The 24149-nt window shown below is 42.5% G+C and overlaps 1 protein-coding gene across 3 annotated transcripts in view; it reads right to left on the bottom strand.

Moving 5' to 3' along the window:
• PLCB1 (phospholipase C beta 1) overlaps positions 1 to 24149 on the bottom strand; it is a 2298721-nt gene that overhangs the window by 1142155 nt on the left and 1132417 nt on the right. For all 3 annotated transcript variants that reach the window (XM_086927697.1, XM_086927698.1, XM_086927696.1), the window contains exon 7: positions 4424 to 4499. In XM_086927697.1, the coding sequence (XP_086783823.1) occupies positions 4424 to 4499 (76 nt within the window). The remainder of the gene's footprint in view (positions 1 to 4423; positions 4500 to 24149) is intronic.

Below are 24149 nucleotides of genomic sequence, written 5' to 3'. Positions count from 1 at the left end.
ATTCATCAAATGACTTCCACCTCATTCCCATGCCCTGGTTCCTGTCAAGGCCCCGATTCATAAAGATCTCTTTCAGAAGTATTTATTTATTTTATTTTATTTATGCATTTTTATATAGCGCGGACTTTACCCGAAGGCGTCAGAGCGCTTCACATTAGGAACAGAAATGAAACATAATGAGAAACATTACAAAAGAGCAGATTACAAAAGCATACGTTACTTACATAAGGTAATAGTGACAATTGTGAGCAAACAAAATACATGAGGTAGTAAAAATTGTGAGCAACCAAAAATACATGAGGTAGTAAAGGTAATAGTGATAATTGTGAGCAAACAAAATACTTGAGGTAGTAAAAATTGTGAGCAACCAAAAATACATGAGGTAGTTGCCTTTCAGTCCTGAAAATTCAGGCACAGCTTTATTAAGATTTTTCATTGGGTTGCCTAATTATTGTGGCACAGCCCTGAAGTAAAATCCATGCTGGGATTTACTAAGCCACGCACATCAATTTTTGCGTGGCTTTGCATGGAATAGCTCTGCCTTGCAATACCATGCTTCGGGGAGAGGTTACATAAGGTGAGCATGGGCCTTCCCAAGCACCCACCTATGTATTTTGGCGCAAAACCATGTTTACTAACGTCAGTCAACATGGATTTGTACCAAAACGGTGTGTCTATCCGGGGCCGGCATAACAAGGAGAAATATTTGTATTTCTCTTCATTACTTACTCTGCATGTGTGCTGCATTCTTAAGCACACACAAAAAGAGGAATACGCCTCTTGGGATTGTTTTTGTGCAGGAAGATATCTCTTACTGCACAAAAACTATCCTGAACAAAACACACTAGGCAGCCAGACGTGCGTTAACACTACGAGAGAGCAGAACTGCACAATCTCTTGCTTTGTATGGTGCGTTTTTGCTCTCTCCCTTTGACGCTATGCACCACAGCAACTTCCCTTGTTGTGCTGTGCTGTATCAAAGTTTAGTAAATTGGGGCCTTAGTGTCAGGCCTAAGTCAAAAGGGTGTGCCACCAACTCATGAACAAATATTTGTGAAAATAACAAAATAACCTACTGGTGTTGATCTCATTATCAGGATCTAATTCCTTTCACTGTTACCCCTTGATTAATTTTTCAGCATCACCTCTACCTGAAGTTCCCTCCACACTGAGGGCATTACAAGCCACAAACATAACATAGCATAAGGAACAAAAGTATCTATCTGTCTTCTTTGATGGATTAGGAAGATGCCTGAAATTCTCTGTTACCCCACACATGTAATTCCCATCCACATCTCAAAGTGTTCAATTCTCTTTTTATAGGCAGAATCACTCTCATTAGGAGGTTAACTACCTCCTTATAGTTACTGCTCCCCTTCCTTATGCACCAGCCCTTTTCAGTTCTGTTATCGGTAACAAGATGAACTATGGGTTTCTATTAGGCCACACCTGCAATGATTCAATTGCATTTCAAATAGGGAAGGAAGAATCTTGGCCACCTAGCAATTATGTTGTGGCATCAGATGAACAGTGTCTAGGAAACAAAGTCGCCCCACTATTGCCTCACCTATCCTTCAGTTCTTTAGGTTCTGATTCAGCAAGTCAAAGCCTTTAAGCTCTATCTATCTTTCATCTGAGATTTGCATCATTGGTCACTACCTGCCTATGTAAAACTAGACTGAAATTGAGGGAATTCTGCACCTTGTGGCCTACACATGCCCCCAAGTACTGCCACAACATTCAATGGACTAAGTGCTTGGTAGGTTAAGACCAGCAAGGCTTTACAGGACAAAGCAATCATGAAGTAGGCCAAGAACTCTGGAAGACTTAGCCAGCCGCTATGGGCTGCGACATTGTCATTGTGCCATCACCTTGGTTTCTAGCGAGGATTTCTCCTTGAATTCCTGCCATCTCTGTCCTATGAAAAGCCGTAGGTTCCTAAGACCTTAAGGCAGCTGTATATGGAGGGACCAACAGGCATGTCTCATTCCAACAAAGCGATCAGCTCTGGACTTTGCTGTAAATGTGTTGATTACAGAGAGAGACAGGGAGAGAGATGATACATGCTACATCCACAGGCAGTGCAGTTGCAGTAGGAGACTGAGTGCAGTCTATTGCTTCTCTGAGAAAAAAGAGGGCTTGTTGTCATTGAGAACAGGGACCACGATTTTATGTTCCCATCTGTTCTCAGGTTCTTGTCCTGAATGCCATGACTAGAGTAAATTATGAATATAATATGCACATTGCAAGTACTAACAAAAAACAATATACCATCCGGTCCTGCCCTCCAATGTACACTGTGCACTACACATTTTCACTTTCCTTTCCTCTTCCCACCTCAACAACTGTGCTTCAAACCTTCCATCTGCCCTCGTCTCCTATCCTCCACCATTTCAAATGCACCCCAATGAAAGAGATTGATGGATGAAATCTTGGTGCTGCCTAAAACTAAATATCTTTAAATGCTGCTCCTCACTTCATACTGGGGGGATAACTTTGATAAACACAACCGATCAACATAACGTTAGGGTACAGGGGTATTTAATGCTCTCAATCCATCAAACCTACTCCTCAGAAAAGTTATAAAAGTGAGCTTCTTAAATAAGCTTTCTGTTGCCTTAGAAAATGAACAACAATGGATATGAGGACAACCTTAAATTCTGGCTGACTGTCACTACCTTAGACCTATTAACTCTTGTTTAAGCATATCTGTACAAAAGATTCTAAAGAGGCAGAGTGGAAACGACATGATTTGTGCTTTATAACACAACATGAAACACATTTAGAAATGCCAATCTCAAACAAGGTGATTTTTATAGAGCATCGACGTATAAATGTTTCATTATGCACCTTGGTTCAGAATTTAGATGGGTATGCCATTGCCATCAGATTGCTAATAATGCTTACACATTAACTCTGCATGTGTGACTTTGCATCCAAAGACTTTCCAGACCATTGACTTAGGCTCAGCCTGCGGCTGCAGTGTCAAAGCTTCATGGCTGGGCCTTCATAACACCTAGAAAAGCTGAAACAGTGTAACAGTGACTGCAACCACTGAAAAGTACAGCCTATTTGGGGGCAGATTTATGAGGCCGTTGTGCCTCTTTGCGCCGCAATTGCGTCATTTTATTTGGCGCAACTGCGGCGCAAGCAATGCGCCCTATTTACAACGTGACGCATCTAGGAGATGCGTCACGTTGTAAAGCACTGCGCCATAAGGAGGCGTTCCGGCGCTGGGGGGGGGTGTTCCTGCGCAGGAACGCCTCCTGAAAGTGGCTGAGTGAAATCTATGAGATTTCACTCAGTCACTTTCAGGGCAATGTTACGTCAAATCCCTGGGCGTAGGTCTTGACGCGGCATTGTGAAGATGGGGCACCCCCGAGCCTTGCTGGAGCTGCGTCGCGCTTGCGACGCAACTCCAGCAATGCGCCACATTTCCGGCACAGATGCGTCACGCATCTGTGCCGTTTTTGCACCATGGTGAGCCGCATTATAAATGCGGCGCACCGTGGGTGGCGGAGCTGTGGCGCACTGTGGCGCAAGTTAACTGGCGCATCCCTGGGGATGCGCCAGTTAACATAAATCTGCCCCTAAATTAGTAGGTCTATATCTTTCAATGTAAGTTGTGAAGCAGTACACCACACGTTCTTTAAATGCCATTCGAAGAAAAAACATGTATATGGGTTAAGGGATAGGGATGAATCTTTAGGGCTATCTGGTCTAGAGTTCTCAAAATAAGTGGTGATTAAAACGTTTTAATTCCTTTCTCAAGCTTTGAGAATCTTTAGTGTTTTAATTTTTACATTTCTAGCTCAGACAGACCAATAGGTTAAAATAACCTTTTCGTGAATAAATTGATGTTTATCATTCTGTCATTTGTTAGGACGAATTTACCGATGTGACTAAATCAAAATAAGTGTAATGCAGATTCCATTAGGATATAGTGAATCACATATAATGACTTCATAGTTAACTCTGAAATTACAGACTTTGCTAAGCAATAAATTCTGATGCATCAGACTATAACGTTGAAGAATTATAAATTACGCTCTCTATAAAGCCGAAAAAGAGAAAAAAAAACTACTAAAATATGTCCTAGAAAGATGGTGGCAAATGCACTTGATTATGTGTTGAAGTACATCTGGTAAGCCGCCTTGCCATTTTTGAAAGGGTATGGCGTAAATCGTGCTGGCAAACCTGCTTCAAGAATTCTTTGCAAATCCATGAATGTGATCCATGTTCTTTCTCACGGCAAGGGTGGAAGAGGAACAGATGGGTATCTATTAATACACCGGCGGAACCCACAACAACAGCAAACCAACATGCCCAAACCATTTCCTGTTTTGTGGTTTCTGTATTGAACACATGCAACGTCACGACCACGACAATAGAGAACATGAGTGGAAGAGTCCCACGTGCTTACCCTGCCAGATGGAAGATTGCATGACTCGAGTGCGGTTTCTATCCGCTTCCTGTCTGCTGAGAATAAACGATACATGCTGTAGAGAAAAGGCAATAAACACAGAATGAGAGGGCTCCAAGGCACACACGGCAGCTCAGCAATTGACGACGCTCTTCAACCATAACATCACATTTCTTTCTGTAACAATTTTGGGCATTGCGTGCGTTTTTAAATAAACAGAAAACATGATTAATGTTAACGCGCAAACTAAGCGACATGTCGTAGCCACGCCATGTTTCACTGTTTTGATTTAGATTGCAAAATCCATGAAAGCCGATTTTCATCACTTGCATCCTTAGATGCGATATTGTGGAGCCCAGTTGGTGTGTTCATTGAAAGAACGGAATTACCTGTTTACCTCTAGCCACCGTTACGAGTCGGACAGAGCAGACTTACCTCATCAATTGTGCTCCGCTTAATTGCAGGTGGGTCAGTTTCCCCACTCCTGGTTTTGCAGGGTGGGAGAGAACCAGGCTCGATTTTACTATGCGTTAGTAATTTCGCACAATATAAGCAATTGCAATGCAATCGGTCTCGCCTTTGGGACCTTATATGTATTTAGCAATGCAGCACATTAGCCTGGGTGCTGAAACATCTACTGTTCTTTAACATGGAGGAAAAGTATGCACCAAGCTGGTGACACGCCAGGTATGGGAACACATGGAGAGAAATATTGCCTTTCAGCGGGAAATGGTATGATCCAAAACTCAGTTTTTAATATAAAATCAGGGCCATCGGTGATCATATCACTGAAAATACAAGATTTGAAAAAAATATTATTGTCTATGGGTGCTGGTGGAAGACAATCTCTATGGACCGGAATCTAGAGAATGCTAAAGTGATTCTGGTATTTTACTGGCCTCTGCTGGTCATTTTCTATCAAGAAAATTAAAAAGAGGTAGTTGCCAGAATTTTTTTTTAAAAAGGAAGTCCTTCAGCAGAAAGCAATACTGGTATTTTATTGACCTCTGCTGGTCGTTTTCTATCACAACACTTAAAAAATGGCAGTTGAACAGAAAACAAAATTCCCTAAGCGGAAGCAGATAAGTCCTAGGGCTGATCTCCAGAGCCCACAAAATACATACACATATAAGTATAACCTAAAGTATATACAAGAGGTCTTGAATGCTCGACCTAAAAAACTGCAGGAGGCTTTGACTTCAGCAACAGCTAAGCCTCCTTCCCTGACACAGGGGCGCATACAATGCTCTGCTGCCAGAAACCCTTTCCCTCCCCTAATCACCCTCCATTCTCACTCACTCACTGCTTCCTATGGGACCACGCACACATTTACCACCTGCTTAGTGCAGCTGGTAAATGTATGGGTTAAATCCCAAAGAAGTGGGACTTCCGACACAGTTCAATAGGAAAACCCAGCCCCACATGGTAATTTCCCTCTCAATGGGGTTTTAACTTGTAATTGCATGTTACTGGGGAGGATTTATGGCAAGGTAATGGCAACATTGCATGCAATGTAACTTACTCCTAGTACCGAGCAACCTGGAATGAGGACCATAGCGTTTGCATAGCTTTTATTTTTATGACTCAAAGATTTGTGCAGGTTCATTCTGCTGATTTACGATGGGATAATTGTTGCTTTAAAGCTCTTTTGCTTTTTTAAACTTGGACTATGTTACCTAGGATTGCGTTATTTTTATTTATCGTATTTACGCTTACAAAATATCCTTTTCCAGTAACACTTCTGTTGGAATTTAATAACAGGTTCAAAATCAGTAGTCTTCAGGCTGCAGTTATTTGCACTGTGATCAGTGTTTTGGGGGCTTTTTTAAGCTTCCCAAGCACCAATCAAGATTGGAAGGATACTGTTAGGAAGGGGATAATGTCCCCTTCCCAATGGTACCTCTCACTAGTGGTCCTTGTAATGGGGATTGCAGCAGGAGGGCGAACCCCAAGCAGGGATCCAACCACTGCCCACCAGGGATGGCTCTTGGGGTGGGGAGCAGCCATTCAGGGTTGGCCAGGTGAACTCTGCCCCAATATAGGTCATATTCAGTTTTTCTACCACCTTGGGTAGGACAATCGGGAGCTACCCCCAATGTGCCCCTCACTGTGGGCACCAAAATGCCCAATAGACCCAGCTTTTTTTTAAAAGAAAGAAACAACTAGGAATGGCTCGCCCTGGCATCAGACCGGACCCTCACCCCTGAAGGCATCAACAGTCTTTCTGTTCCCTGAGAGGAAGATTGCCTTATCTCTTATCTGCCTTAGATAGAGGGGCAGAAAGTCCACTAGAGACCAGGAGTCAGGAATCTTCATGTATATATACAAAAGAAGTGGAGTGTGGCCCGACCCGCCCAAGCATCGGGCTGTAATCTCAAAGCCCCTAGAGTCTTTCTGTCTCTCTGGGGGCAGATTGGGGTGGGTTACTTTTCTGTACCCCTAGTGGCCCCAACATTCTTTCTGACCTTGGGAGGAAACAGATTGAGAGGTGTAACCCCAAGTTACATTGCCTGGAGGGGTTAAACTTAGGGGCAGCTTTGGCAATTTAACCCTTATATGCCATCCACAGGATGCCAGCAAGCTTGCTCGAGACAAAGGGATTTTTATATTTATGTTAAAGAAATGGGGTGGGGACTGGAATGGTCAGGCCTCATGCGTACTCATACCCCTAAAGGCCGAACCGTTGTTCTGTCCTCCTGGGGGGCAGATTGCAGGATTTCTCCCCAATCTGTCTACTCATGGGTTCAAAAAACACATCAGACATCATGCATTTTGTCTTTATAAAAAGAATGGGGCGTCGGTGGTATGACCTATAATTGGGCAATACTCCCCTCAAAAGCCACAAAAGTCTTTCTGTACCCCCTGGGGTTCAGAACCATGGGTTTACTCACTATCTACCATCACTGGGGAGGGAAAAAGAAAAAAGAAAAGGAGAGGGGGTGAGCTGGCCCAGGCATTGGGCATATTCCCCTGCCGTACAGGCCTCCCAGTCATCTGGGGGCAGATTGGGGTGTTTACCCCATATCTGCCCACCCCAGGGTGCAGAAAAACCCGTAGACACCAAAGGGTTTACATTTATAAAAGAGAATTGAGTGGAGGCTATTAGTCTGCATCAGGCTGCACCCTACTCTAAAGGCCACAACAGGCTTTCTATATACTCCCACCTGCACTGGGCTGACAGCATCTCCACCTCATGATAAACACAAAGAAATATGGATTTATTTGGGCGAAGGTTAGTCATGAGGGCTCCCAGAGAGTTGCTTATACCGCCTTCTTATTGTCCCTTACCAGCGTGGTATAAAGAGTGTCTCTTGCCCAAGGGTAGTAATGGGGAGCAGAACTTGGATGGGTAAACCTTTCACCACATTCTGTTTTGTCACTTTTTCCCTTTAGGGCTTTATGACTCCTAGCAATACAGGCTATGCAGTTCCGGGGGGGAGGAAGGAGAGAAATAGTCAGGTCATAGAAGGAGGACCTGGAGGTGGAGGGACAGTCTCTTTAGGAACTAGGTCCCTCACACACCCATATGGGTGCCATGCTTCATCATAGGACTTTGCTCCTTGTCAAGCCGACACTGCAATGCCTAATCGGCACCTTCGAGGGGCCTTTTTATTGGCGATATTTAGTCCCACCGCTGTATGTGAAGTGCAAGGCCCAGAATGTAGATTGGTGAATTGTAGTTTGTGCATGACAAATGTGATTTAAAAAAGTATAAGCAATTCTCTGGGTTGGATTTTAATCTGTGAGTCTGTTTGTCCAATTAAGAAAGTGGTGGCTCCCAGTAGAGACAATGATCTCTGGATGGCAGAAAGGTTTAAAAGGTTGACATGTTTCTTGCCTCAAAAAAGTCAGTAAGGATCTAGGGGCAATTCATCATGACCCAAGGATTCTAATCTACCCAGTGTTCGGTACCTGTTTGAACTGCCATCTTTTGGCGGTTGCCTTGTCTTTTTGCCATCTGACCTTCTGTTTTTGATGGTATGCTGGACTTTGTTTTTGTTGGTTTAATGTCTCTGCACACTTTTTCACTGCTATTCAGTGCTAAAGGTCAAGTGCTCTTAGTGTACGTTGTGTTATTGTTGGTTTTCTATGATTGGTATATTTGATTTAATAATAAGTCTCTAGTACAGTGCACTGTGTGCACCCAGAACATGTATATCAAATGCTACTAGTGGGCCTGCAGAACTGGTTGTGCCATCCAAAAAAGTAGCCTCGAAGAGGTGTCTCAGACCTGCCACTTCAGTGTCTGTGTGCAGTTTTTACTGCCATGTCAACCACCCACTTATCAGGCCCTAACTTTCCCTATTCCTACATATAAGGCGCCCCTAGGGTAGACACAAGGTAGCCATGTGGGTAGGGTGCAGTGCAGGTGAAAGGAAGGACATGTTGTAGTGTGTCTTACATGTTCTTATAGTGAAATTCGGCCATTTCTTTTCCAGTATAACATTTCATTGGGACAAGATGGAGAAATGGAGTTTAAGCTCTCTGAAATCCGAATTTATTAACATCTTTTAGTAAAGGAGGTTTTTGAATTGTGTGCTAGAAAATGCTACTTTTAGAAAGTGGGAATTTCTAGCTTAGCCATCCTGTGTGCCTCTGCCTGGTTGTGTATTCACCGTCTGGTTTTGGAGTGACAGGAGCTTTAGCTGTGCATTCACACTAGACAGTCACAAGAGGGATTGAGGTGTGTCCTGCCTTTCCTGGGAGACTCATTTAGAGTGGTGGGAGGAGCTTTCACTAGTACCTGGATAGGATGTGTCTGCTCTGCACAATGTTGTCTTCACCCGCTGTAGTGAAGTTGGACCAGGAAGGACCGAAATGGTTTTTATTGAACTCAGAGACGTTCTGCCTAAAACTTCAAAGGGAAAGTAGTAAAAATATAGGGGTCCTGACCCCAGAACTTTTGAACTCGTTCGACTAAGGAACCGACCAAGAAGGAGAGCTGGAGAAGCTGTGAAGAGGGACTACCACTTTGCTGTTTGCTTTGCTGTGTTGGCCTGCAGTAGTTGCTACTGTCTTGGGCAGTGAAAGGACTGCACTTTCTGCAACTTATGTTCCAGTGTTTCTCCAAGGGCTTGAGTTAGAGCTTGCGCCCTGTTCAAGAAGTTTCAGGAGCAGCAAAGACGTCCAGTTCATCAGTCACCAGTACTAGGAACTGTGTGTTTTGTGCTGCAACAGAAGAAAATGCACCATCAATGATGCCACTGCCGGCTCGTTGACCTCTTTTGTGGTAGTGGTAAGACCCCAGACTATGCATGAACCGCAGGGAAAATTAGCCCCCTCTGGGGACAGTGCCCAAAGTTATCTCTGTTCAAGGTTTTGGTTGTCGGAGGTTTTGTGGGTACCAGTATGTCTTTAATATTGGAAGTATGTTTGGCATGGTGAGGTCTCTAGTCTGTAGGATATGCCAGTGCTTTTTTGATTATCTTGCTTATCCTGTTAGAATCAGGAGTGAATGTGGTTACGCAAGTAAGTATGTCATCTGGTGGCCTCCTATGGTGTTGAAGGAGGGCATCTCTATTGTTGTTCATTTTTTTCTAATACAGTTTGGGGGTAGTCCAGGTTTACCAGGTTCTCAGATACTAATGCTGCCTGTGTGTCGTAGTCATGTATGGAATTGCCGTTGCCGCGCAATCACAAGGACTGCCAATAGGAGAGGTTATCCTTTAATGCATTAGGATGGGAAGACTGTTAAAATCCGTGGTATGTTTGTATGCTGTCAAGCTCAGTCTGCCGCCCTCCTCCAGATGGAACATGGGATCCAAAAAGGGAATTTTTTCCTCAGATACATAGCTGGAGAGGCGTAGGAAAGAATTGAAAGTGTTAACCCAACCAAAAAAAGCTTCACATGGGATCCTGTCTCCCTTTCACCCAATTGGCACATTCAATTTACCCTAGTAAAGTAGTACTATATATGCCCAGCACTGTAAATGCTACTAGTGAGCCTGCAGCAATGATTGTGCCACCAACTGAAGCAGCACTTTAAATATGTCATATTCCTGCCATTGCAGCCTGTGTGTGCAGTTTTAAACCGCCATGTGGCCTGGCAAAATAAACCTTTTTCCAGGCCAAAACCTTCATTTTTATTACATATAATTCACCCCTACCATAGGCCCTAAACTGCACCGAGTTCAGTGTGCTGTGTATTTCAAAAGTTGGACATATACTCGTAACATTTCCATGTACTGGTATTAAAAAATGCTTACATTTGTTTTTCACTACTACAGGCCTACCTCTCTCATAGGATTGCATAGGGTTATCTTATTACATTTAATAAATGATAACGTTCCATTGGGAGCAGGTTGGAATGTCAAGTTTGGGGTCTAAAGAACTGTAATTCAAACCCCTCTTTAATGGTAAATTTGGATTTTAAGTCACAATTCTGAAAAGCCACATTTAGAGAGTTGCCATTTTCCTGTTCCAACCATTTGGTGCCTGTAGTCTGATTCCTGGATCACATGACTAGGTGCCGCTGGCAGTAGGTTTGTGCATTGCTCCTGGACAGTGAGATAAAGGAGCATAGGTTGGGCTATTTCTTACTTCATGAGGGGAGGAGCTGCCATATACCACACTAGCCCATCACAATCGCTCTGCCTGGGCACCCTGACAAAGGGTTTGACACTAGTCTATTATGAACCCAGATAGGCTGGGGCCAGGTTAGGGAGGAGGGAAATTCTAAACAACTCTGGAGGGGGGAAACCTCCAGAACCTTCTCCTACTTCAAACTGGGCAACAGGTATAAATATTGAACCCATAGAATAAATCATCAGACCCCTCCTGGATCCATGGATACTACAGAAGTTGGACTGCTGTGCTGCTTTACTGACAGAAGAACTGCCACTCAGTTTCCCGTACTGCTTTGATGGTGTGCTGCTTGCTATTCTGCTTGCTGAGAAGGAAGACTCGACCTTCGCCCTTCATCCCAGGCTCAAGTAACTCCAAGAGTTAGCTGACTGACCTCTTGTTTTTAGCTATAGGGAATTAGCAATCTCCAGAGGCTCCCTGCAACTGCCCAGATAACCTGCTGACTGGACCTGCAAATTGAGCTACTTGAGCCATGCTGGGCTCTACTGGAGTGAGTTCCTGACATCCAAACGTGCCCCTCAGGTCCTGGACCCTAGGTGTGCCATCAGTGGATCTCCTCTCCACAGAAAAGTTGAAAGTCTGAAGTTTTGAGCTCTTGGGTTATTCCTGCCAAGATCTTCCAGCTCGTGCTGCATGCCAACACAGAGTTCTCTGGTAAACCTGACTCTTCGAGCTACTCCGACCTACAACAAAGTTTGGCAGTATGAGATCTGCGCTTCGCGTAACACCACAGACAGCTTCCATTGACCAGCAGTACGAACCTCCATCAATGACCATCATCTATGCCCGGCAGGATCTTCATGCTACAGCGACGACCACCCGTGATGCCCTCCCTGCTCCTCACGATTCCTCCTACCATGAACGGAATGTGCTGGACTTTGAAGGTAACTCTTTCAGCTGGACTAACTTGGTCCCCGCATCAGACCCACATTCCATCATAGTTGGATTGAATATTGGACTTCTACCTAGTCTCGCACAACCAGAAGATTGCATGTTGTGCATTGTGCTTTTAGTCATTTTACTTACCTGAAATCTTTACAATTGCCCATCTCTGGTTCTACTGATTGGATTTGTCTCATTTAGGTTTCAAATTTTTTTTTACATTTTACTATATTTCCCTAAATTAGTGTGTTATTTTTCTTGTGTTGTGTTTTAACTTTTTTAGCAGATATTTTTCAGTTGCTTTGGCCAGAATCTGGAACTCGCTCTCTCAGTCCTTGACTTCAGTCAAAGGACATTTGCGTTTTAGAAAGGCATTAAAGACCTGGCTGTACACATGGTATAGGATGTTTCTCTTCCTGGTCTTGCATATGCTTGACCACTGGATTGAGAGTGCTGTTCTGACTAAAGCGCCTTCATACCTATGGGCATTTGCTGAGCTGTTTATATTTCAAATCAAATCATTACTGTTTGAAGTGCTGCTTACAAATTTTACACATTTGCTCTAATATAAGCCTGGCTGCTCTTGGGCCAAGCTACCAGAGCATTAAGGACAGGTTGATTTGAGGTTTGTTGGTGTTTCACCCTGATAGAGATTGTGGTTGATGCTTGAGTAGGGTCTTACCCCCTTCAACCAGTAACCCAATTTCCAGCACCCAAGCATGGGGCACTGGAGGAGTGTGGCAACACTGGATGGTAGGAATTTTGAGGATCCCTGCAGATCACAGACCTTTCCCTCAGAGAAATGTGATTACAAGCTGTAATTTTAGACAAAGTTTGACATTTTCATGGCATTCTGGTTCAGAAAACACTATCGGATCCACGAAAAACATAACCAAATCATAAAAGAAGGGTTCAGAGAAGATTTAAACACCAGCAGGAGTTAACTCCCTGGGGGTCTCTAGTTTGCAATGGTATTCACCTTTGTCCAAATAGGGACCCTTACTTCTAAGTCAGGATAAGGAAATTACACTTCTTAATAACCCCTGCTCACCCCCTTGGTTGCTTGGCACGAGCAGACAGGCTTATCTCAGAGGAAGTGTGTTAAGCATTTGTGAATATACACAGTAATACAGTGAAAATACTATAGATGGACACAGCACAGGTTTTATAAAAATAAGTATTCTTTATATAGACTTAAACACAAGACCACAAACGACAAAAATCCACAATACTATACTTAAGATTACTTAAAAGATGATTAAAGTCTCTCAGTTCAAGTTGTTGGTAAATGCGACAAAGTTCTCAATAAAGTACCTGGATGCGTACCAAAAAGTGAACAAAAAGCTCGCCAAAGGGGAGATGCGTCGGTTCCGTGACCCGGGGGGAACAGTTGCGTCCTTCCTCAATGGTTGCGCAGAGTAGGGGACTCGTCCTGAGCCTTACCAGTGTGCAGGAGATGCGGAGATTCTCGGCATGCGGGCCCGATGCGGTGCGCAAGATGGCGCCTTGATGTGATGCGATGATCCAGTTGTGATGCGAGAAGATGGCGCCCTTGATGCGGCAATGCGATGATGATGCGATGACGCCCTGGCAGCCGTGCGACAACTCTGTACTTTGGAGTCACGACAGGCTCTGCAACACGCTTCTCCAGTGATGCGATGGCGACTCTCTTGATGGCATCACGCTTCTCTGGGGATGCGACAGCAGACAGCTTCGATGAACACATGCTTCCAGGGAGATGCGACGAAGGCTCGCTTCTACGGCGTTGCGATGATTTCAGCTGCAGCGGCGACACACTTCTTCTCGATGCATCGCGCTTGCAGCTCCCAGAGGCACGCAAGTGACTGGAGTTAGAATTCCCAGCAAGGAAATTCAGGGGGGAGCTGGAGGTAAAGTCTTTTGTCCCTGAGACTTCAGCAGGAGGCAAGCACAGTTCAAGCCCTTGGAGAATATTCTGTAGATGAAAGTCCTTACAAAGTTCCTTCTTCTTTCCCTTGGCAATGAAGCAACAACTGCAGGCCAACCCAGCAAACAGCACACTGGCAGAGGGGCAGTACAACTCCTGCAGCTTCCTTGGTTCTTCTCCTTGGCAGAAAGGTTTCTTGTTCCAGAAGTGATTTCTTGGGATCAGGGTTCCAATATTTATACCCCAAAATCATGTGTTCTCTGAAGGCAGAGAGGTCTCTGCCTAGTCCAAACCAGTTCCTGAGCACTTTGTTTACATGACTCTCTTCTTCCTTTCACTGTGCAGGGCAGAGACATCAGTCATCCTACAGGAGGTGGAGCCAGCACAGGTGAGGGAAGATACAGCTCTGGAGCACTCTGTTGACAGGATTCCTCCTCTCCTTTCACAGGACAGAGACATCAGACAAGCCACAGGGGGTGGAGCCAGCATTGTAGAGGGAAGGCCCAATCCTATTCTGGTCCCAGGTGCAACTCTCCCTTCCATCTAGATGCAGATCTCTCTATTCACCACTGGGCTGCCCCAGCCTGTCTCCTGGAATCCCCCAGCCCTGTCACTCACAAACTAGGCCTGGGCGGCAAATTCCGTTCCGCTGGCAGAATTCGCAGAATTTGGGTAGTTTTGCATTACGCGGAGAACGCTAAATTTTTTGCTTGTTCGTGTTCTCAAAATGCGTGTTTGCAAGATATTTCCCCCCGAGCATGCAAAAAGCAACCGCCAACAGGAAAAAAGCCTCACGAACAAGCAATCCCGCTTGTTCGCAGAATTTCTGTGGGTTTGAAGAGATTTCTTACCGTTTCGCGGAATTTTGTGTAGTGCGACTACGCAAATTCAGCCCACCCACATCACAAACCCAGACAAGGAATACACAACCCAGCAGAGGCAGGCTCATATGGTTCGGAAAGAAAATACCTACTTTCTAAAAGTGGTATTTGCAAACACAGAATATTAAAATAAACTTTACTAAAAGATGTACTTTATTATTATGAGTTCGAATTTCTACCATGTTCCCTGAGTCAGTTAGGATTATAAGAATGTAATAATCTAACTGCCCCTTCTAACCTATGGAGAACAGGTAGCCTTCAATAGTGAAAAAGGAAAATGGCTGTAATTCACTATTAGAAAATGCTAAACACATCAGAGCATGTCCCACCTTATACTTATAATGCACCCTGCCCTTGGGCCTACCATAGGGGTGTCTAATATGAAGAAAAGTGAAGGTTTAGGGACTGGCAAGTGGGTGCACTTGGTCAAGTCGACATGGCAGTGCTAGACTGCACACAGGCCTTGCAATGGCAGGCCTGAGATACACTTTACAAGCTGCTTCTGTGGGTGGCACAACCAGTGCTGCAAGCCCACCAGCAGCATTTGATTTACAAGCCCTGGGCACACCTGGTGCACTGTACTAGGGGCTGACAGATAAATCAAATAACCCAATTATGGAATAAGCAATTAATACATGCATTTAACATAGAGAGCACTTGCACTGTGGCACTGATTAGCAGTGGCACAGTGCCCAAAGCATAAATCCAGCAAAAACATATCAAAACAGAGTAGGAAATCCATCAAAATGGAAGGGAGACTCACGCCAATGATGCCAGGTCTAACACTCCCCAATATAATATTATTAAACACATTAGAACACCTGGGTCGAAACTAAAAGAAAGAAGTTAATAACAAAATAACCTAGCTGAGATGAAGTATTCTGTTTAACACCTTCCATGCTATGGCTTTTCCCGTCCTGTGCTGGAAAAGCTTGAAAGGCATTATTTCATGACGAGCTCACCTTGTCATAAGCACAGCTCCAGTGTGCCTCATGACGAGCTCGTCATGAGCATGGAAGGGGTTAAAGGACAATTTCACTCACCTTGTGCCCTGCATTATGCTCATTCTGTCATAATGGTGAGTGAAAAGGCTGCCTTCGTTATGGAAAAGCAGAAGCAGGCTAACAAATAACTCAGGAGTGGCTTCTATAAGACCGTGGCTGTGCCAGAGTGTTTGACAACCATATTGGATACTGGAGAGTCTGATGTGGCAGATGGACAGAAGACAAAACCATAATTTTGCAGTGCCACCTAGTGCCCGTTTGTGGTAAGACATTGGTTAATCATAAACAGATGGGTTCTGGAGTAACTCTTCCACCCACAGGGGAGCATGGCACTGCAGTGTGTCATATAAAGGGAGCATCAGGTCGAGCCCGTTGAAGTAATGGCACTGATAATGACAGTAATGGTTGGCTACACCAGTGATCCTGTTGCCTCAGGGAGACGCTGCAACACCAGTCGTTCTCATGGCGAGAAGCAGCAGACTAGTGTTGGTTGTACCACGTGATAAACACTTTTTATGGGCTAAGGGATTCACTCAGTTTGACCCCAATTACATGATTGTAACCCTTCAATGGATGCAACAGAGAGCAACTGGATCACCAACACCATCAACCAAGTTGACCCCATCAAACAAGCTAGGACCACACAAGTCTTTACCATGACTATGATGTTTACATGCATGCCTTTAAATGTGAGTTTTTTTACAGGTAAGTATAAAACATTTTCAATATATATATATAATGCAGGTGTTCATCCCATGATGGATGCTTGTTGCTCAGTGTGCGACTTATGATAAAGGAGTAAATCTGAAACACGTAAAGACAAAGACATTAAGATTTTAGTGGCATGCAGAGGTTGCTGCAGTCCTCACTGGAAGAGGTGTCAGTTTCCGGGAGGGTGTCCTCACAATGGGCAAACTTGTTGTTTGGATATATGTATATATAATTTTTTCCACAAAGATGAGAAACACACCATTTCCAGGTTTTAAGCTTGTTTCAGCTTTCTCTGGCTACAACCAACATGTTTCAGCCCAGCAAGACCTTTGCCACGGCCTTTCTGGATTGAAACGCGTTGGTTGTAGCCAGAGAAAGCTGAAAAAATAAGCTTAAAAACCTGGAATTGGTGTGCTTCGCATCTTTGTGGAAAAATTAAACCTGGTCGTGGATTCAGCCCTATCACGGATGCACCCGTCGCTGAGTGCGCTGCTGGAGGAATCCGATTGTACATATATATATATATATATATACACACACATATATATATATATATATGTGTGGGTGTATATATGTGTGTATATATGTATGTATGTTTGTATATATATATATGTCTCCAATAATCCTGTGCCCCAGCTGCAGCTTTTAGTGAAGAAGCAGGTACAGACCACAGACGCACTGGACACGTTAATGAAAGTGCTTTACTCCACCATCTTTAGTCAGCATGACGTGTTTCGGCTGCGTCACCACAGCCTTGATCATATATATATATTCCAAACAGAAGACACATCCTACTCCTTCAGCTGACGTGAAAACAGACCAACCAGCCAATCCTTTGGGAAAATTCTTTAATCAAGGCAGTGAATCCAGCATAATGCGTTTCAACTCCATGAGTTTTAATCCTATGTTAATGTGGGAGTGACCCTTCTTTAGCTCTTTATATGACTGATACATCAACAGTGAGGACGGACACATATTAATTTGAGGTTCAAAAACAGAAGGACTTATGTTGGTAAACATCATCCAAGTTATTTTTTCATTACGATTGTTCAATGAAATCAGTAAATGCTTTCTGAATAACATGTAAAAACAAAAGTTGCACTTACATTTTTTTCTTTTACACTCTTGGTTGCCACTGATCTTAGTTTGTTATTTGTATAAAACCACAAGGTCCATATTGCTTTCATAAATACTTTATGGTGCCAACAACAAAGCATTATGGGCATTGTGGTTTTATACAAAAAAAAACTAAGATCAGTGGCAACCAAGAGTGGAAAAGAAAAAGTCAAAGTGCAACTTTTGTTTTTACATAATCATGAGCTCAGCGTTCTCGTCATGTTGTTTAGGCTTTGCCTGCACATTGCCTATGCTATGGCAAGTATAGTTTCTCCTCTGCCCTTTACCTAATCTCCCCACTTTATAGAACCATCAGTAAATGCTTAATATTATACCTTTCTCAATAAACTAATCATAGCACTTTTACGAAGTTTCATTAACTTATATTACACAACCTCTCACCAAGCTAACTCTTACAACAAAATAAAACTTATTATTGATCACATAGTTGAAATCTATTGCATTTAACCAATGCTTGTTTAAGTTTGCACCTGGTTACCATCAAAACCAAGTTGATGTTAGTAGCATTTCCTAAGTGCCCATTTCACAATTAGGACATGCGGTTAGGAAATTGCAAATAAGAAATCACCATTGGCGACTTCCTATTTTGCAAATTGCAAATTGCGATTTCCACTGGGTTGAAATTGCATTTTGCAATGCCACCTAGGCCTTTCTACATTAGGAAATACATTTTTGCATTTCTTGAATAGCTGAAATTGCGATTCGGTCTATGAAGAAATCCAAAATTCGTACGTACATGGGCCTATATGTCCCTGTGACCAGAAATGTCTGATGGTATATTACTGACTTACACCAGCGATCAGGTTAAAAAAAAATTCAGATAAAATGTTGTCACCTAGCTTAATTTTTTCCTACTTACTTTCATTAGTTAATAATTTCAACAATCCTTTTCTTTGGGGAAACCATGAACATCTCCATAAATGACTCCTTACTGACTTCTGAATTTTGTCTCTTTTTCACTCCTGAGCTTCACACCTATTCCATCACAAACCGAAAGTGAGTGGAAACACAAAAATAGGAAAAATTATCTACCACTAAATTTTTTTTGTTTTTACTCCTCTACCCATTACTGAAAGCTGAGCAGTGGTTGACCTTAGCATAGCAAACCGTTTGTAGATGGTCATTTTAGGAGAAATAAAAATAATTATAAACTTATTCTTGCACAACACTTTTTCCATTTCTTACAACAACAAAAATGCTACATTTTAGAGAAACTGGCAAACCATGGGTGGCTTTAGAATTCTTAATATGTGGGACTAAATGACCAAGATTTGCAACAAAAGTTTTGAAGGTTTCAATGCACTGGACCAAATGTCAAAGAAAGGGCTCTGAGCTGGGGAATCAGGTGTTGGTTGTTAGATCTCAAACCATAAGGGTTTAGTATGCCAGCTAAATATCTGCATATACCCAGGGCCACTGGAATTATGCAATTCCGTGCTCGCAGTTTTTTTTGCATAATTATTTTGCTACATTTACCACATGATCCATCATTTGCTGCATAATCTGCACATTAAAAAAATGTTTTGTAGCTCAAATGGCTCAAAACTTACTAAAAACATGGTCATATATGTTCCCACGTACTGGAAACCCTTCACAGTGGTTAACTGGTCACCTTTCAGTTGATTATTTATGTACCTGGTTGTTAAACTGGTGGTACTAAATAAGTGACATCTTTCCCGGACAGTATTTCCATTTGCAAAAATGAAAAAATAATGATGTAATACTATTAAAAAAGTGCCACATTATGCTGCATAATGTGCCTTTTCTTGCCGCATGATTCAGTCAACCCTACTACATACATTAGTGCTCCCTTGTCTCATAATTCCAAGGGCCCTCAATATATCCACTCCCTGATGTACATAGACTATGTCCATTGTGCTTAAACAATGGGCCTGATTTAGATTTCGGCGGACGGGTTACTAAGTCACAACAGTGACGGATATCCTATGTGCCAAAATCTCAATGTCATTATTTCCAATGGGATTTAGATTTGGGGGGATGGGATATTAGTCACCAATGTGACAGAGTAACCTGTCTACTGGAATCTAAATCAGGCCCATGTCCTTGTTTATATGTATCTGGCTCATTGCCAGTTTGTGGATCTCTTTTTTTTTTTTAACATATTTTTATTAGAAGGTTATGCCATTATACATCGTTGGGTTTAACAAACCACATGGTCCTGTCACATTGGAGCAAGAGCTAATATGGCAGTCATAATTACACAATATTAATCCCAATGTAAAAGTTGTTTTTCAGGAGCACACCCAATACTTCTATTACACATTTTGGTTACATTTCAAAAGAAAGCATACCTTCCCATCCATATCAAAATACATGCAGTTCTAATATTATCAATCCTGGGGTCTGTTGTCATACCCAGTAATCACTGTATTCAATACTATCTGCAAATGAGAATCTAATACAAGAAAAATAAATCCTACCAACCACCCCTTTCCTCCCCCCTGAGGCTCAACATGAAAAAATTACATTATCATATACTCAGTCCAGTACCACACGTTGACATTTTGCCACATACAGACAGTGTCCTGCCGGTCTACAGCAACCCCCCCCGTTCAAGGCCCAGAGTTCCAGCCCCAGAGTTTTGCAACTTGGTATAAGCCACCCTAGAATATACATCAGTTACAGTATTCTATTATGTCAAAGGGTCCAAGTTCCTCCATCAGCAAGTTCCATTCCATTGATAGGGGCGTCCTACGCAGTCCGCGTTGTTCTTCCCTTTTCAATTCCATGCCCTCTGCCCTGCCCCATTTCAATACCTCATCAGACCAGATTTTTAATGCTGGTGGCCTAGCTGCCATACATTGCATTGTAATATTTCATTTAGCCAGTATTAACGTCAAGTTATTAAACTTAGTTACCAGACTACCCTTCTTCCCTTTAGGACCCAACCCCAGCAGACAGTATTCCAAGCTATCATTATTCCGCACTGGTGCTATCTCCGACAAAATCTCACAGACTGCTCCCCCCAGTACCGTCGTAGTCTTGGACAATTCCACAGCATGTGTATCAAATCTGCAGCTTGTAATTGGCAATGCGGGCATACATCCAAAGCATTTGGGTACATGGTCTTCAGTTTGCACGGTGTCAAATAGGCCCTATGCAATAGCATAAGTTGAATAAATTTAAATTTCGAGTTTCGCGACACTTTCCTGGGGTATTCCACCAATTTATCCCATTCTCTATCGCTAAACTCCCTTCCTATATCGCTAGATCTCTAGATCTAGATCTCTAGATCTATATCCCTAGATCTCTTTGTTAATGCGGAGTACATGAATGTTTTCATTGACCCAAATCTGTCTTTCCTATTATTCTATCTTCTCTTGCTACCATGCACGTTTCCCTCTGTTGGTGAGACGTGACTAAAGTGCTATAACATTTAAACTTTTTGGTAAAATAAAAAATACATTTTCCTTGATATTCATTCCTAAACATTTGGAGAACAAAAAACCATGTAAAACATATCTACAACATACCTTCCTAATCATGTACCTAACAGTCTAAAATAACTATTGCCCCATCACTCCAGGTAACAACACCTTTGCTCCCTGAAGTTCCTGATCCATATTCACACAAATGTGTCAAAGAGCCTACTTCCTACAGCCTGACATTCCAGGTTGAAGCAGATGTAAATAAATTGGTCCAATTAATACCAACTGATCTGGGCACTGTGCCAGTGTTGTCAAAACACTTTAGCAATCACTACTTTCTGCAGTCAAATCATTTTCAATATTTTGCATGAGTTATAACTGTGTGAACAGTGATTTGCTTAATGCTATAAACTCACCTCAGCTTTGTTCCTCCATTTACAAGAAAAAAATGCGAATGCGGGGAAATACTAATAACCATGTTCATATTTCTCCTCAACAGCGCAATCATGTGTTCACGAAATAATTTCTCCGATGTAATAGTGTATCTCACCACATTGCACAGTGCCACAAGCTTGTTATTATCAATAATTCCCTTTTAACCTGAGTTACGCGCAAGGATCCATGGAACTCAAGACTGAGATGTGTTGCCCTGCACCATGGGTAAAGAGTAAGGGTCCCTGTCCATTAAACAGGCTTGGCGGGGCTATTTATGGTTTTCTATACAGGTCATCTTGCATTGTAATACTGGTGGCAGAATGACAAAGGTCCTAAAACGTGCTACGGATATGTGCTTGCAAAAAAAAACCACTTCAGATTTCTCTTTACGCCGATGCAGATAAATGGGGTCAAATTAAATGTTCTTTCTCTTGGCCCAAATACTTTGTTTCCCTATATGTGGTTTTAACTTAAGGAAAAACCATTCCTGTCCCAGCATAATTAACTGAAGAAGCCAGCATTTCACCTTGGTACAGGAGGGCACAGAGAAACTAGAGGTGACCTCCGTGAGGGTGCCTTTGACAGCAGAGCCATTAAAGGCAAAAATAATAGGGCCCCATTTAAGGAACTCCTATAGCTGCATTCAGTTTCAATCTTTATTTCGACCATTTGGTCATAAAAGATACACAATACAAAGAAGAAAAAACACATATTCAAACAACTTTGCATTTAAAATATGGCTACGCAGAGAGAGTTCATTACAGGGATAAACATATTTATAGTGAATTTAAAAAAGTTCAGTCACTACCCAACATTCTTTAAAACACGGTTTCGTGTAAACCACACATTGGTTAAAAATTTAGAAAGTGCAAAAACAGTTGGGCCAGTAACATCAGTTTTTAAAACCCTGTACATTGGTGCGTATTCCCTGCCACCCATGTTCCTTATCAACGGAAGCAGCCAATACTTTCTAGCTGCCCTATAGCTGCATTCACACGCCCGCATGCAGATTTATAAATTTCAGGAGTTCAGAAAAGCTTGCAAAAGCACACCAGAAAACACATGTCAGTGAACAAGCAGGACACTCCTGCACACCATAAAAGTGCAATGATCTGTCCGTGAGACCACTGCCTGCTCTTAAAAAATGTTGCCACCCACAATCACTAAGGGAAAGGGGTCCCATGGGGACCTCTTCCCGTTTGTGACTAAGAAGTCATTAAAATATGAATGTTTTGCAACTGCATTCTGGTTGCAAAACTTTCAAACATGCCACTGCGACTTGCTATTAGGAAGGGGTACCCTTGAAAGGCACCTTTGTAATAGCGACTCACAAACCCTATTTTGCAAGTCAGTATAGGTTATTGACTCTCAAAATAGGGTTAGTACATTGCAAAGGCTGTTTGATAGGTCCCAAGGGGCCCGATTCTCCATTTGCGACTGCTAAAAATGGCCGTACACCTGGCCCTTAAAGACTTAGAGCATTTAGGACTGTGTGTTTCTGGAAGCCAGACTTAAACATACAAAAATCTTATGCGACTGCGCAGAAGTCAGTTCTCCAAATATTGGGTACCTTTCTATGTTCTTAATGCGCGAAGAGAAAACTGTGTATCATAACATACAGACCAGGTAGCACCCTTCATTTACAAGGACACGAGCAAAACGGCACCATTCATTTTTGGGAGCTGTTTTTTCAGTTATGCTATAATATATTAATAACTAGCAGAAATTCAGTTTAAAAAAAAGGAGGGTTGAAATGGGAAACTGTATGGGATAAGGGGATGAGTGAATACACGTAATATTAGCAATTCAAAGTAGAGTGCTACTGCTAGCATTGACATACAACATAATAATCCAGATTTTAGGACACTGTTCAGTTTATTACAGTAAAACAATATTTAGGATTTTATTTAAATATCATATCTTTACCAAGCCAGTAAGCGTTCTAAAGGATTGACATATGTTGTAAAATCTGACATAGTCTGCTGAGTTGTTAAGGGGTTGCTTTTTTAAAATATGTATATCACAAATCTAAGTTCACTGGGCCATGATCTGAATTATACAATAATTATTTGCAAAGCTACCATAAAGACGGTAGAGATAATTTATAATGAGCATTATCACAGTGTGTAAGGGATTAGCCCAGGGACATAACTGGTACCATCACAACTCACTCTTGTATTCTGCATTTTCCTCATATACAAGAGAACCTGACCCCAAAACGCCTTTACTCCTGACAGTCAAATAAAACTTGATTACAGTGTCACTATTATCACAGCCTCATAAAAGATTTAAGTGCTAGTCATAGTAAAACCTTTTTCACTTTACCTATGGCAAATTTGGAAAAGCTTTGGCTAAGCAAGGTAATGTGTTCCTATTTCAATGATAAAGGTTTCCACCCTCATCAAGGGAGAGTTGGCTTTTTTCCATTGACAGAAAGCTTCACTCATAATTGGGCAGGCCATCCTGTGACTCCCAAACCTACTGGGACATAAAGGTATTGCAGGAATGGGGTAGAGGATGGGAAGGTGAGGGTCCATTGGTGCAAGAGTATAGGGGCAGTGAATGCAAGATAAGGGAACCAAATGCAGGGACTTTTTAGGGGAGAAAATAAGGGCTAGGTGAGAATGAGGACAGAGCAGATGTTTCAGGCAGAAGATCAGTCTGGGGCTTGTGCTCAAGTTGCATTCATTCACTTTGGAACCCATGCAGCACCGTGACCTGACTTTCGATGACGCAAAAGAATAGTGAAACTCATTTTGTATTTAAAAAGACTGTCAAATTCTTTGAACTTGATGA

Source organism: Lissotriton vulgaris, chromosome 6 (assembly GCF_964263255.1).
Source record: "Lissotriton vulgaris chromosome 6, aLisVul1.2, whole genome shotgun sequence".
NCBI lineage: Eukaryota > Metazoa > Chordata > Amphibia > Caudata > Salamandridae > Lissotriton > Lissotriton vulgaris.
The sequence above is the reverse complement of the archived record's forward strand: the minus strand, read 5'-3'. Positions and strand labels throughout refer to the sequence as shown.